Source organism: Nothoprocta perdicaria, unplaced genomic scaffold, assembly GCF_003342845.1.
Source record: "Nothoprocta perdicaria isolate Ctin4 unplaced genomic scaffold, notPer1 scaffold_2, whole genome shotgun sequence".
Taxonomy (NCBI): Eukaryota; Metazoa; Chordata; class Aves; order Tinamiformes; family Tinamidae; genus Nothoprocta; species Nothoprocta perdicaria.
In genome coordinates this window covers 718189-734636 of record NW_020455204.1, presented here as the reverse complement: position 1 = coordinate 734636, position 16448 = coordinate 718189, and the positions used below count along the sequence as shown (strand labels likewise).

Sequence of the window (16448 nt, the reverse complement as noted above, 5' to 3'; positions counted from 1 at the left end):
AGGTACAGGACAGCTGATTTCTTGTAATCCATTTCTGACTTGTACATGAAACATCCTATCATTAAAATCTTATACTAAGGATGATCCTAGAGGCTACAGAATTTGTTATCTATTCCGACCCTTGCTACAGAGTTGCTCTGCAGAAATTAACTGCATAATTTTTAGATCTAGGGACCAGGAGGGCTACTCAAGAAAGCCTGAAATCACAGGCGATCATGTAACATGTTGTTCTAAAGGGTACACAGGTATCACAGACACCACAAAATATTTCCTCATGCCCCACAGCAAACTGATGCTCTCAGCAGCTACAGCTCTAATACAACCTGTATTTGAAGGATCTGAACATAAGAAGCACATACCATATATTTGTACGTTTCTACAACAGTGTTTTCTTTGTTTCCCACTTCCTTCCTTATCGTTCTTAGCTTCTTCTTACCTTTTGATTAGTGAGCATTGAAAGAACTACCCCAAATAACTCCAAGACCTCCTTCCTGAGAGGCAATTTAAAGACTAGCAGAGCACAATGTCAGCCTAATAATGATAATATAAACATCAATTTAAAAGAAAATTTGGCAGTACTAAATGCTAGCGTGCTTATCTGTTCCAGCTTGACTCAGGAGGAAGAGGAAAGAATTAAGATTACCTGCCTTTGTACTGAAATGCATTACAGAGCTGTCAGATAAACTCTTCTGTCAGCTCTGTCATGGGCAGGTAATTACCAATGGATGAGTAGGAGGAATACAGAGCAACAAACTCCAAAACTAAACAGGTCTGTATTTCTGCTGTCCTTGTCAAAATTCACTGCATCAGTTGGTTCTGCCAGAGAACAGCTTGACTTTTTTCAATCTCTTGTCAGGCATTACTGACATGGAAAACAGTCTGATCTTACAGTGCCCTGAATATTAATTAAAACTCCTACTTGATATCCACATGGGATTAAATTGTCTTTAAATCAATTTGCTAACAGGGAGGATGACATGGAGAGCTGTACAAAATTCTGTAAGCTTGAGGAGGAATACACTCCTGCATCCAGCAGCGTCTTTGAAGCTGGTTCTTCCTAGAAACACTGAAAGCAAATACATTTTTTTTATTGGCAGTCCAAAAAAAAAAAAAAGGCAACTTACCAGGGCAAAGAGTTTCTTCTTCTTCTTTAGTTTGTGCTGATTCACTTGTAACCTCAGATGAAGCTATATTCACGTTGACATTGTCTTCAGAGCAGAAGACGAGAGAAGGTGTGCTGTCAAGAGGAGTTTGTGTATAGGGAGATGACTGACTACTAAGCTGAGAGATGCCTAGATTAGATACTGTCTTGTATATCTTCTTGCTAAGTGGACTGTGTCGTGCTTTGTGGGTGAATTTCTGTACATACAAGAAAAAATGAAAATACAACAGGAGATTTCTACAGCATTGAATTTGACAGCATAGAATCATATTTCAATAACTACTTCCAACAGAACGCCCTTCTGGCCTTCTTGTAACCTCACAGAATTTTCTTCAGACTTTAACAAGCTAGCTGATTACTTGGATAGGACCTCGTTCATTTGGGGATCTTTCTTGAATACTCCTCTGGTGTGGCATTAATGCCAACAGACTGTAAACACATAACACTGCAGCTGCAGAGGGCTCGTAATAAAGCAGTTTTCTCATGTCCACAGAGGTAAAGGTCAAAATCGTTTGATAAATCTTTGGAACTCCTCTCCTCCCCTCCCCAGTAACCTAACAAATGAATTTTCTGTGTCAGGAATGTAAAACTTCTGCAGATTGAATTCTGTATCATACAGCAACTGCCCCTGGAGGAACCCCACGCATTCACTGGAAGCAAATATGAAAACGGCATTCAAGTAATATTAAAGAAAAGACAACAGAAAGGAAATTGTCATTGATTCAAGCTGCAAGAAAAACAAAAGCCACAGCAGTGTGAATGCTAAAAGATACAGCGAGACTGACATGCACTTTGGATTCCTCTGTTCATGTTCATTTAGACCTGACTTTAAAGAATTGGTAAGACTACAAGGAAAAATGGGAAAGTCTCCTGTTTAGGAACAACTTTGTTATTTATGTGACTCACTGACTTTCTTCTCTGTTTGCTATCAGCAGGAAGAATATTTGCATAAAAACACCATCTTTGTCTTTCAGAAGTTTGACAACTCTTGCTGCTTATTCCCCAACAGAAATCATAAGCTTCTCCTAAATCATTTTAATTATTATGTCAAGAGAGTACAAGCTGCAGGTGCTTGACGAATAACAAGAGCAAATAGCCTGCACATAACAACAGCTCGTATTTCAGAAAAGCGTGCTTCACTTCGGGATTTGAAAGCACTTCACAAAACTTGCTTAATTTTAGCCTTCTAGGGAGGCAAAGCAAGGCACTAAAGGCTTAGGCAAACTGCTGAAGATCAAAATATAGATGTAGTTCAGAGTGAGGAACAATGGAACCCATTGATATGCCTTTACCTAGCTCTCCTAATTAGACTCTGAAATATCACTCACTCCCCCTTCATTTTCATCTAGGCACTTCAGCAGTTTCAAACAGACAAAAACGCTCGCTGTAGTTTTAGAAAGATGGACCATCACAGCAGAAATGTTATCAATGCAGTACAGATCATTGCCTACAGTTGCAATTTTTAAGAGGAAGGTTAGCTTAGATACATTAGCTACATTTTCTGAGAATATTTCATTCTTTTCACATCAATATTTATCACTAAGGCCAAGCCCCACCTTCCAGTCTAAACAGTTTAAACATATGGCTTTTCCTGTTGCCTATCAGACAGGTTTTTCTTCAAGACACAGATGAGAATTCTGTCGTCACACCATCCACAGCACATCATGTTGTATCAGGGAGTTTTCATTATGCAATAAAACAAAGAAAAACAAATGCTCGAAAAGTTGGATTAGATCCCAAGGAAGATAATAGTAATGAGGTTACCTTTGTGTCTGTAATAAAGAGTTCCCACATGTATGTTGTTAACTTCTCCTCTTCAATTTCTTCTAATGTTTTCTTAGTGCCACCAGGGTCCCTAAGTGGAAAACAACTTAATTAGTTTCCATTTCTAGACTCTTGCTTTTATTACAAATTCTTTTAAGAAATGCAATAAAGAGAGGATAAATGGTAGCTGATCTCTACTGTGACATATATCTTCACTTTCAAGAAAGGGGAAGGTAATGCAAGGAGTATAAGCCAGGAATAAGTTATAGTCACAAATGAAGTATAAAGAAAGCACAGTCATTTATACTGCAAATTATAATGCATGCATTAGGTCAAATTATGCTCTCAGCTTCCTCTGTGCAAATACAGAAGAATTTTTTCCACTCTAACATGGTTTCATGGATAGAAATGACAGCAGGTTTAACTTCTCAGAAGTGGAACTGATAGCAGTAGCAGAACTTGACAATGCTTCATACTTCACACTTTAAGACTTTTTTGCTTTTGCTTACACTCTTACTAAGCCTTAACACTGGGGCTGAATATTCCACCTTTGACACCCGCCTCAAGATGTTTTTCTGTTATTTATGATTGTTTTTCCCTCTTTCAGGTAAATTTCCATTTAACTGCACATGGTCAATATTTAAGAATAATGGAAAATACTTTCTCAGTACTTAAATGCTTTAGTGCTGTACAAAAATAGAGCATGATTTGTGAGAAGGATATTATAGTGTTTAAGATGCTCTTTTTGCTGTTGTTGTATAGAATTTCTCCCAGCTTCGACAACATAAAAAGGGGTTTGCATGAACATATTCAATAGAGAGATGTCAGGATAGCAGTTAAATTTGTTGGGAATTCTGCTTGCAACAAGGATGCTGTAAACAGAGTTTTCGGAGACTGAAAGGCTCCTGGTAATTGCATCTTCAGGCACATGCATCAAAACTGAGAGCTGAGAGACAGTTATCTTCTATATTCTCAGTATCTGATGATATCCAGGCTGGAGAGAGGATAGGAGACAAAACCAATCTTCTTTGAACGGGTAAGAGTGAAGAATTTGAACATAAAGTACATGAGCTAGGGGATGATGAACAGGTTAGAAGCTAAAGAAACCCAAGCCAGGTAAGGGTGAAGGAGATGGGAGGTGAACAGAAACAGAAGTGCATTTTACATTAATTTATCTCTCATTTTAAGTGTAGTAACAAGGAGGTAAAGAGTGAATATAGAAGAGATGAGGTGGTACACTACAGCAGAGGGAAATGAAGAATCAGAGCAAAGTGAGCAAGGAGAGAAGAGAGAGGTAAGTGAGGTTACAGACAGCATCAGAGGCACAACATGCCACATGAGACTGCTCTGCTTTAGAATCTGGAAATGAACCCAGAGTCTTATGCACTTATATCCTGTTGTCAGCCAGTATCTGGAGACTTGCTGCAAAATTGTTTCTCTTATCCCACTTTATTGCGTAGTCCTCATATGGAAAGGGGTGAAAATCTCATCCACAGCACATCCTGGACTGAGTCTACTTGCTGGGGTACCAGGCTCATTCTCTATATGAGTACTATCCACCTCTGTTGTACATAGGCAAACAGCCCTGGTTAATTAAATGACTGAGAATACAAGGAGAAAACAAAACAGCTTTGAAGAGCTTTACCTTGCAAATCAGAGAATAAATTGTACAGTGTTTTACCAGGCATGAATAATTTAAATATATTCAGTGTCAACTATTTTGTATTTATTGATGAAAGATGTTTAGAAATTAAATTACTATTTACTTGTAACAGTATAAAAGTTCAGCAGCAGTGCATCTTTACAAGTACCCATCACTGTCACACATCATTGACAGAATAAAACCAGCTAGTACACATCACTTAATAGTCAGCTTTGTTCTGTAATTACAGCATATCTGAAATTCATGGTTATTTCACAGGGAAAACCCTCTAAGGAAGGCTGCAGAAATATACATACATTACTACATGTATTTAATGAGCATAATTATTAAAAGGCGGGGAAGAGAAAGAAAACACAACTAAATTAACTAAATTTGGCAGGGGAAGCTCAGTATTTTTTGCTAATTCTGCAACTTGTAATAACCAAGGGCCATGCTGTGCTACTGATTTGAATGTTCAGCCCCTGCCAACTGCACGAGGGCAAAGTCAAAACACAAGTTGTTTGTGCTGCATGGCTCAATCAGTAACATTTCACTCAAACAGCTGTTGCCTGAAGAAGGTGCCAACATTGTATTAAGAACATAAAAACCCGAACCCTTCAATCCTTTCAAGTCTATTCTGCATTGCAAACTTACGTTGGATTCCAGCAGGTTAATATGGAATGCATAGAACCACTGGATTCGAGAGTCAAAGCTTCCAAAAGCCAGTGTACGGCGCACAGCTGTCGGAAAAGATGTTCACTGCAAAGGAGAAGATAAATTTAGACTTTGCTAAAAAGTCAGGGAAACACAGCCAAACTGGCAAATCAGCCAGGGCTGCCAATCTGATGCACCACCTTAGGAATGGAAGAGATGAGAAGTTGCTGTTCATTGCACAAATACCCAAAGAAGCTGCTGGTCGCATTTCCCTAAGCCTGCGACAGCCTGCACACCACCAACACCATTCCCAGTGCCTGGCCCACATGAGGAGGAGCTGGAGATCTGGTACCACATGTGTACAGCTCAGCCCCAAGCTGAGTTAAATGACTGTTAATGATAATGATAAAGACTGAGAGTGGGTGCAGACCAACCTAGAGGTTAATACTCAGTGCACAACTGGCGTGGTCAAGGAATATTTGACTTTTCTGGCAACGGGACCACTTTGAGGACTGCTAGGAATGAACTTAGAAAAGAAGCCCCATTTAGATTCCTATGGTTTGGGATTCTAAGGTACCTTCCAACAGCTTTGTGCTTAGGTGAAAGTAGCCAAAGCGGCTGCTATTAGTACAAACTCTTTCAACATATACTTCTGAAATTCTCAAGAATCACCTTCATGAAATGACCAAAGGCTCTTAGTGTATGTATTATGTGTCTCTATTGCCCTGAATTCTGCATGTGTCCTGCTAAGACACATGCAGGATATAATTTGCCTTCAAACATACCTTTTTGCTTCAGTGGAGTTTGGAATCAAGACACTGGTATAAATAGGAGTGAAAGACCGTAAAGTCACCTTCTTTCTTCTCTTTCTTTTCACTATCTTCCCCTGGGAATGGTCTTCTGTCAGAACTGCGGGACTGGGGGAAAGAATGAAGATGACAGTTAGAACAAGAGTATGTGAAATGAAGACAGAACCAATACAATTGTTTACTCGCATCACAACATTCCTTCTCTCCTGCTTAAAAACAAATAAATAAACAAACGCTCAAGTGCATTCCTGAATTCCTAAAGTACAGAATTTGTTAGTACTTAATATTACAAATTAAGTGCTTCATTTTTTTACTATTATGTATTATATTTGTAAATCATGACAATCTCAAGAACTTAAAAATCATTGAAAATATTCACTTATAAAGATAGTGAGCACAGCATATGGAACTGAATGAAACCTTTACTATAGGCCTTTTGGTCTATAAAGAATCATTTACCAGGAAATGTGAGTTTCTCGAGAGCTGTGTTTTTGAATTTTTTTCCTCTGTGATTTTGAATCAGGGTGTCATATTAAAAAGCATCAACTTGCATTTTAAAAGGCACATAAAGGTACATTCGAAGATGTATGAAAACCTCAATATCTTTTTAATGCAAGGAAGGCAGGATTATGGAGTTAGCAGAGACAGAATATAGTTACTTCTCAAAAAAATATGCATAGCATATTTCTATATATGCATAGTATACTTCTGCATACTATGTCAAAAATACAATATTAAAAAGGAATAGAAATTCCTGTAACCAACACAGACTGTCAGCACTTTGCTGTCTGAAGCAGGACAAGTAAAGTAGGCTTTCAAATTGTCAGTTAATGGGCAGTCTAAAGGAGCCACTTTTTTTAAACCATTGCCCTTGGACCACCAAAACTCCTCTGAGCTGACTTACATACTTATCTCTTCCTCAGACTCCTCGTCAGATGAGTATCTGGGTGGCTGACATGTAGTTCTCCATCTCATGTCCTGAGCCTGTTGTGCTGCTTTCAATGCTTTTTTCCTCTCCAGAGATTCTTGCTGAAGCATATGAAAATATCCTCTCCCTTGCTTCACCGCCGTGATATGACGCCTGCCAAAAGTCAACTTAAGATGGTCAATGTACAATTCCTCAGCAGGAACTAGCACATCTTCCTGTTCGCTACCTCCGCACAGCACTGATTAACTATTAGATATATTGAATTCAGCATTGATTTCTCCAGTATTTGATGTGAAAATTCCATAATTCTAATTTATAGCAGCCACTTGAATACTGGCTGCTATAAATGAGGGACAGTGAGTCCCTCACTGTTTGAACTCAGTGGTCACAGGCTGCCAGCCACAGTCCTCAGGCTACACGGTAGCTGCTCAGTTCCATTTGCTGTCTCCCCACTAGGCCAAGTAGGTGAGAATCATTCATTAAAATGCAAATGTAATCGAGATGAAATTTGGAATACATTTATTAAAGTAATTGAGCTTCAGGCAGCTGTAGTCACCACACAGATTTTCAACTGCTTTTCAGACAAAAGGATGTGTCTTATTTTTGTAAGTTAATGCCTCTGTCAGCATGGGAATTTAGACTTTTCTGAGCACTAAGTGTGTAAAGGAATACTTCATTTTTTTCTATGGGAATATATCATTATAGATAAGGGTCAGTGACATGCACAGTAGAGTGACCCAGTAGCATATTCCACAAGGAGAAAATTGATTGTAAACATATATGTTATAATGCTTGGCACATTCTTATTAAATTACTCTTTAAGTCCTTTATGGATCAACAGATAATTGTAATACATAGCCATTAAAGTATTGGTGAATTGGTAAAACCAAAGATTAGGGTTTCTTGATACCTTTTTGAGCAAGGAATGATTCACAAAAATAAAAGAAAATCATTAATTCATCCTAATCATAAATTTGGTGCTAGACTAACATTAAGAAACTCCAGAAACTTTGCCATCAGGCTCAAGACAGATTAGATATTTACTGGTTTTCTTAGACTGTATTTTAATATATCTTACTTAAATAAATTGAAGGGAACCACACTGTATATGTACTTGTCCCAGAAGATCAAATTTTACAGTTATTAACAACTTGACTTAGTATGCAAAAAAATCCCATGACAGGTGGTTTACTAAAGGACTAAGATGTACAGTACTGTATGTGGGATGCCAAAATTCCTGCTCAGCTGTCCAAGGCTGAATAGAGTTGTTAGGAAGGTGGGCAGAAACCTACCCAGCCATGTGGTTGCTCCTCTCTCTAACGACTGTCCTCAAGGCAGCTGGTGATTACCAGGGAAGCTGTAATCTCATTAACTCCCCCTTTTAATTGGCCCCAATCCCACTCCCTGAGGTGCAATGGAGTTGCAGTTTATTTAGACCAAGTGGCCTTTCTAAGGCCTAATTTGGTCTTAGGACCATGGTGAGCAAAAATTGAGAGCTGCAAGGAAAATAACTATTTATCAAACAATATAACTGAATACCTAGCATTTCTCTGATTGTGGGAATTGTTAAGACACTGTCTCATAAAACAGTCGTACTATTTTCCTGTTTTAATAGACACGGGTTTTAGATCAATAAAGCTAATGGCCGGACATCCCTTGTTCCAAGCACTATCTTGCAAGACTTCAGTCTTTTCCAGGGGCTTTTCCATAGCCAATTGCAGATATAAATTAAACCAATGTGGCATTACTCTGAAAGCCATTAGGAGCACAGGCTTTCTTAATGTCACTTCTTATACTTTCAAGAAAAGCATTTCAATCTGCACTGGCAGCACCGCCTACTAAACCAGGGAAAGGTTCTCCTTGGGTGCAATGCCAGCCTCTGCTAGCGGTGTCGCAAGGTGAATGTTAGATGGGCACTGTCAAACTTGTTGCACTTTTCACAAACCGAACACGAGCTAACATTTGTCAGATGAAAGCCAAGTGCAATCTCCTGCACACTGTCACTTAAAGGAATCATTCCAAGTAATATTTGAGTAGTGTTTTCTGTAGCAGAGAAAGTAATATACCAATACATCTCTATACAAAACATAAAGGGCAGAAGGTAAGCGCAGTTACTTTGAAATTACAATAGAGCTAAACTATATTAAATATTCTGAATATTTCCAACTAAAGACAGATTAAAAAGCTGGATAAGTCTTCCAGATGAACGCTATATTACCTCCAGCCATGCCTTAATGGGCTGGGATCCCACACAGCTCTCACTGAAGCTGTTGAGTATTTGTATCTTAATTCAAATACCAACGAAGGAAGAGGTAGGAGCAGAAAACTTCTTCCTTTGAATTAAACACGCTGTCTCTGCCCTTGCCTGCTTTTACTGGGCACTGTAGTAGATGAGGGGCCGTCTTCTTGAATGTATAATGAAATGGAAGTTTTGGCAACCTGAAGTCCTTAAGGATCCTAGGGCAGCTTCTGCAGGAGCAAGAATGTAAGCATCTGCATTCTCATCACATTTCAGAAAATTAAATGCTGCTGCCCTCAGTGCTGTTTCACTTGGAACAGTTCACTTAACATTCCAGTCCCTCGAATACTATATGATGTGGATGAAAATAACACACATTGGATTTCGTTCGAGCAGTTGCTGCACTTTAATAGCTGAATTTATATTAAGACTGCTTTGCATCTTTTGGATGTTGAGTAAGTTAAAATAATTTTCCTGTAAATGAGAATTAGTGCATTGTTTACTTAAAATAGTCTCGGTGAGTTATTACAGGATGCTCACACTACTCACACCACAGAATTACCAAAAGCCATGGTGGTGAGACTAAGCTAGCGAGTCCTGCTATTAAACTTTGCATGGAATTTGGGTCACATCCTGGAAGCTTTCCTTGTGGGCAGAAAAAAATTGCAATTATTTATGTAAATGTAAATTTACATATGTAAATTATTTATGTAAATTAATTAAAATTCTGTTTGGAAGTGTATATAGTCAAGTTACAGAGATGTGAACAGGTATACACATTAAGCAATGGAGAATCAGGAATACACTGGTTACTGTAACTATTTAGTGGCTGAGTAATTGCATCATAAGAACCAAATAATTTATGCATAAATATTTATTAATTTTATCTTAAGTTCACCAAATACCACAGGATTATTACATTTACATCTATTAATTGTAGTTACTAACTCTTTACAAACTTTAGTATATGTTGTCATTTACCATATCATCGTCTGGTTTGTGTAGCTGAAGAAATACAACCTGAAATACCTTCATTAATTCTGACATAAACTCCCATTTTAGTCTGCTACAGCTGAGTACAATACTCCCTACCCATAAGGGTTTACAAAAACTCAACCCAGGATCTGCCTAACAGCAAAAATAATATTTTATCACCGGAAAATCTGACCTTGAAATAAATCATGAAATAGGAAAAGTTATAAATAAAACATGAGCAAATTTACAGTATGCTTGCATAAGAGCGGACAGGAATAAAGAGAGATCTTCAGTGGCCAAAAAAATACCCCAAACTGTTATAAAAGGGGTCACTAGCTGAAAGTATTAATGTATTACCATCTATTTAAAGACATCTCAGGTTGCTTTTAAATTAGCTACCGAGACATGGATGTACAGAAGATATTGTTCACTGTGAAATGAGGCAGAACCCCTCCTTTGAAAATGAGGAGAGGTCCTGTGATGTTGAAACATACAGACATTTGACTACCTGGATATCAAAAGATAACATATCAAAGTTGAGAGCAGGCACATGTGTCAGCTCCTGGTGCTTCTGGAAAACTACATGAACACAGGTGAGATGGGGAGGTTCTTCCAGGGCCACATAGAGAGAAAAAGTTTGTACTGAGGAAGGGCAGAAAAATAAATCTGCACCATTCCAAGGCTTTGCTTTAAACTCCTCTTCCAAAAGCTTTGAGAGAACTATTACTTAAATTCAGAAAAGTTTAGCACCTGCAGACTTCTGGTGTCTCTGTTTTTTTTGCTGTAAAAATGTAAAATAAAACCTTGATGATCATATTACCCACAAAGAGGTGAAGTTGATGCTTGCCAAGTGGAGCTCCACTGAGCTCACTAGAGTTAGAGATGACATATTGCTGGTTCAAGATTTTCTTCTGAAAGTAGAAGCTCTATCTCACGATCGAGTGTTTTGTCCTACCACAATGAAGGTACTTACAGAGCAATGAGATTTTACTACTAGGTAATGGAAACCTATTTTAAGTCTTAGAATTGCTCTAACATTCAGTGACAATATGTCATTTTGTGTCACAGAGCATGGGATAAGTCTGTCATGTTTAGACATAGAGCACAAACTAATAAGCACTGAACTATTTCCACTTACAAAATTTGAAACCTAAACAAACATATTCTTTCACAAAAAGGAAGGAGATTGAGACTAAAATGAACAGCCTGGAAAGGCTGAGATGTTAATAGGAATAACAGCTTTTCCTGTGATTGATGATAGAGATAATGATTTATACATCCATACACTTAAATGGATGTCTTTGCCCATGACTGCTGTCTAATTAATGTGAGCCATCATCCACGTAAAATAAAATTTTTGCTTCTGGAAAAAAAAAGTCCTGCAAACTGCCAGCAATGACAGCACTAGAAACATGCCAATTACAGTGATTTCTGCCAAGCAGCAAAAGGGCACAGAATACCCGTTTCCAAGCAACTGACATTACAAAATATTAAATACAGAGGAGACTGCTATCAGCACATAGATATCCCACCTTTCCAGATAGTATTGCCTTTCTTACTCACTTCTTAACTTTACATGGCCTTGCTTACCCCTCTCAAACACTCCACTAAGTCTTCCAGTAAACTCTATGTATTAAGGAATGCCAGCTCATCAGCATCTTTGACCACTATGGAGGGTTTTGCCTGTGTTTATTAGAATAAGATTGTTACAGATGCACAGGTTAGCATTGGCAAGGTCATAACCAAACACCCAAACACAGCACACTCCCTGCTTTTTTAAGTAGGAGCCATTATTTTAAACAGAGAATGTAAGCATTTAGACACTAAAAGGTATCTAGAGGCAACTGCTGAGCCACCAGTGTAACAGTCGGTGGGACTGTAGCTGTGGGCATCAAGCTGCTTTAGCACAGCCTGGGCTTGCTGAGGGCCATCTAACTTCTAGAGATCTGCCTTCATGGAACCTAAACTAATTTAAACAAACACCCAGCTCCCAATTTAAAACATTAAAAGCTGCCAGTGGAGCCCTGTTTAAACTGCCAGCAGTTTGACATTTATTTTTATTCACACAGCATAGTGAAACAGATGCATAGGGGCCATTTTCTTCCAATTACAGGAAACGCAATATATCTGCCGAGGTGGAACATGCCCTCTTTGCCCATGAAGGCTGGTGTGGCTCATAAAATGGTACACATTCTTTCTCTCTGAGCTCAATGCTGTCAGCTCCCAGGCCTCACTGACTGAGGATGACAACAACCTGCCATTTTTTCAAGTACCTATGCTTAGAGGACTGTCACTTTGTCCTTTTTTTTTTTTTTTTTTTTTTTTTTTTATGCTGAGGCAATTAAGGTTACTCTACTTCCAGATCTTCCGAGCACTACAAGTTGTAACTCTAATTGGTGGAGTTGGATAACCTAGAAGGAACTGAAGAGCACTTCAATTTAATAAAAATAGACACAACCGTAATCAAACATGCTTTTTTTCTCTTTAGTTTTCCCTGTCAGAAGGGGACAACGGCAGCCTGGCAAATTACACATATCACCTCTGCTTCCTTTCTGATCTTGGTCAGTCAGCTTTGTTAGACTCTTCCAGAAAACATTTCTACTTTTCTAAAAGTGGCCGTATTCTATGAAAAATAACTATTCAGACTCAACTCATTCAATTTCCTCCAGAATATAAAATGAATCTTTCTCCCAAGTTGAAGGATAACATTATGTCCACACAGGATCAGAATCACCTTCCAAAGTATCTGTTTCCATCCAGTGACAGTAGTAGTCTATGGTGACTGCAGGCAACCTGGCCTGTTTGTGGAGCTTACCTCTCTTCTCACTTTTTTTTCCATATTAAAGAATTATATTTCTAACTAGATCTCTTTCTGGCCCTTGTATCAGTTTCTATCATTGCTACCTTCTCCCCTTACCTTCCCTATCTCCTTTTTACAACAATAAAATATTTTTAGTTAGTTTTATTTGGATCCATGTGCTTATTTTTAAGGACTACTTTTCATGGGGATATTTAACAACCACAGAAAATCCAGCACATTTGCACAGCACTTGGCAGCAGAATTTTATGTGTCTCATGTCTGCACTGTCTTACACTCTACAGAAGTGACTTATGGCAACCTGCTTTTACTACAGATTAAGTACAAGCCTTCAATTCTTTATTTTATTTTATTTTATTTTTTTTTTTTTTGCTTTGTAAGTGTTCCCACCTCTCTCTACAAGTTATGAATAGTTATAAAGACTTCTGCTTTCTTGGTTCTCACTCAATACAATCTCACCTAACCATGCATTACTTGACATTATTTCTGGATCACATTTACAGATGTCATTGGATCAAAGCAGTAAAAAAAAGATCTCCCTTGGAGCTGAATGTCATTTCAATGTGTCCAAGTCTGAGTTTGCACAGTCTTAGTAAAAGCTGCAGAGAAGATTTCTTACTAAAGAAATGGATATATTATTCTTAGCTCAAAATAAGAGAGATCGAGATGCTCACGGACAAAGGCATTGCCTTTTCTGACATATTGTACTCCACCCAACGAATCTGATTTTGTGATATACTTAGTTAAATTAGGCAGGGCTTTGTGCTTATACAGGCAATCTTTTATGATAGGGAGATGTATTCACTATAAAGAAACAGGAATGATCATTACCTACACACTTCCCAAACATTTTTCCTTTTTTTTTCTGCACAAAGACATGTAAATTCTTTCTTACATTTTAACGTGATGTTCTGAAAAATGATATCTGAGAGTTGACAGGTGTCCCCTTAACATGATTTGGTACAACTAATCAGGAGGAAAAGCACTGCTAATACTTTCTGCTTAAGATTAGCAACTGACACTTAAGAAAGATGAGCAACCTCTGTGCTCTATCATCAGCTGCTTCTGTATCATCATGAGGATTCAAGAAATTATAAGAGGATATTGATGCAAGGCAGGCAGTATGAGGTCATAATTAGGAAGTTTATCTTTAATTATGTTTTTAATGCATACATAGAATATTAAAGCTTTATGAATTCAGCTAATGCGGTTCCAGTAATGGCCCTTCAAACATTTCTAAGATAATTTTAAAATTCATACTAGTGTGATATATGTCTGTGATCTTTACTGCTAAAAACTTCCTCTTGGTTGTGTCATTACACACAATACAAACAAGCTGCAAGATCACAGACACTACTTTCTGTGAATCCATATCAATTAACATACAATTAAGACAACTGCTGGGTGTTCCGTTTCAGTCATGAGGAAGAAAGGCAGCAAAAAACAAATGCACAAAGATGATGTGTATTCACCAACTCCCTGTAATATATACTAGCTTGCTATCCTGAGAACCTGACTGTTTTAACTGAAATAAAAAGTTGCTGTCCTAATGCTTCACACTACAGTTTTCCTTTTTCTTAGGAGTGCATGAAGAGGCTTTGATTTGGGTCTGGACCAACCAAATTTCTTTTTTCAACAGACAACTTTGTGTAAATGTATCATTTAGTTTGTCGTAAATAAAAATACACATTTATTTGTGCTATTGCACAAGGTGAAATTTCTCCCCTCTTCATCTTCCTCCTACCTTTCAACAGTAATGCAAAAGTAGTGGACTGGAATATTTATATCCAAGCATTGAAAATAGCATGAGGTCATGAAGTTTTGAACACAACTGTGAATTAATTTTATGAACCGAGAAGATGCTGTAGGAAGAGATGCTGCAACAGGTAGGTATTTTCTTATTTGCCAGCACTTTGGACTCTGCAGGAGATACTAAAGCAGAGCTGGGTTCTTTCCATTTTCTGCATTAACCTTTAAAAGCATTCTGCAAGCCAAATCAGACCGGTGACAACAGCGGGACGTTACTGTCCTCCAAAGATGTGACACAGTTAGGACTGATCAGGTCTTAACTGGCAGTTCTGCTGCTAATGGACTGAAAGGAATACAATCTTATTTGTGGCTTTAGCTATATTGGCTTCCGGGGGTAATGAAGGATAGAAGGTGGGTTTTTAAATCACTCAGGGAAAAGATATGACACCAAGATCAAATCTATTCATATTATTAAAAATCTGTATTTAAGTCTATTTTGTAAATTATGTTACCATTACATAGTCAATGAAGGTAAATCTGCATTTATCTTAATGTAGTGCAGGAAATTGAGAAATGTCTCCATCTCCTAGGCTAAACACTTCATCTGTCATGGGAACAACTGCACTTATTCAGAGGGGTGGAATGCATGATCATAAAAAGCATTTCCTGGGTCCTCAGATTTGTCTGCTGATCTCAAGAACTGATAAATCAGAGAATTCGACACAGTTGAAATCCAGAAGATACACAAAGCATTTACAGACCAAGATACCTGAGCTCCAATTGTGAATATTCCAGGGATAATTAATCCTACATCTCAAATGTGACTTTCACAACTTTTCTATGCGGGTAATAATACTTACCCACCTCACACCTAGCTGTGTTCTGGAGAGGAGTAAGATAATGCTTGCCTGTACGTGACTATGGGGCTCTGGAAGATTTATGGAGCTTACCTCCTAAAAGCTTGAGAAAATAATAGTGATAGGATTAAAAATAAATTGAAGAAGAAGAATATAAATAAATATATATAAATAAAAATAAACAGAAGAAGAATTTCTAAGCTGTTAGCTTAGAAAAGTTGCTTATTTTGCCTGTAATCCAACTGCTGCTATTGCAGAACCAAAATCAAAAATTGCTCCTGTTTTCTCTTTAGCTGTGACTGGGGGGCTTCTGTGTGCTCCAAACTCCCTTACCTTGAATGGGCAAGAACTTTACTAAGAGTTTTCAGTTCCTTTCCTGTCTGTCTAAGTGGGGTGAGCATCTTCACTGATTCTGGTGGACGAGTCTGAAAAAGATCAAACTGAAAATTAGCCATATGATAATAAGAAGATTTTAGCATGAGACATGCAATAGCATGAGTTTGGTTTCAATCCCTAAACGTTTTCCAAAATGGTCCTTATCTGTGATGGCATTGTCACTTTTCATAAGCAGGTTAACAAAGTGTATGGCCCTGCATGCACACTCGCGTGCGTATGTTCCAATAGTTATTTCTCAGCACTGGCAACCTGAATCAAAACTCTATCAGTAATAGAACAATAGAGTCTCACCCTTAGATTCAAAAATAATTTCTTAGTTGTAACTTTATCCTCTTCTTCTGGTAGTCCTTCTTGAACATCTTTTTTCACTGGTTCCTAGAAAATAAATAAAAACATACTCCTAGTTACGTGTATAGGGACAGGCTATCATTTTCAAAATTAAAAGGTGCAAACGA

The 16448-nt window shown here is 37.9% G+C and overlaps 1 protein-coding gene across 1 annotated transcript in view; it reads right to left on the bottom strand.

Annotated features, from left to right (window-relative positions):
• CCDC60 (coiled-coil domain containing 60) overlaps positions 1-16448 on the bottom strand; it is a 44183-nt gene that overhangs the window by 8129 nt on the left and 19606 nt on the right. Inside the window, exons 2-8 of the mRNA XM_026037717.1 lie at positions 16285-16368; positions 15931-16022; positions 6936-7112; positions 6008-6139; positions 5223-5327; positions 2927-3017; positions 1125-1359 (exon numbers count right to left, since the gene is read on the bottom strand). Coding sequence (XP_025893502.1) covers positions 1125-1359; positions 2927-3017; positions 5223-5327; positions 6008-6139; positions 6936-7112; positions 15931-16022; positions 16285-16368 — 916 coding nt within the window. The remainder of the gene's footprint in view (positions 1-1124; positions 1360-2926; positions 3018-5222; positions 5328-6007; positions 6140-6935; positions 7113-15930; positions 16023-16284; positions 16369-16448) is intronic.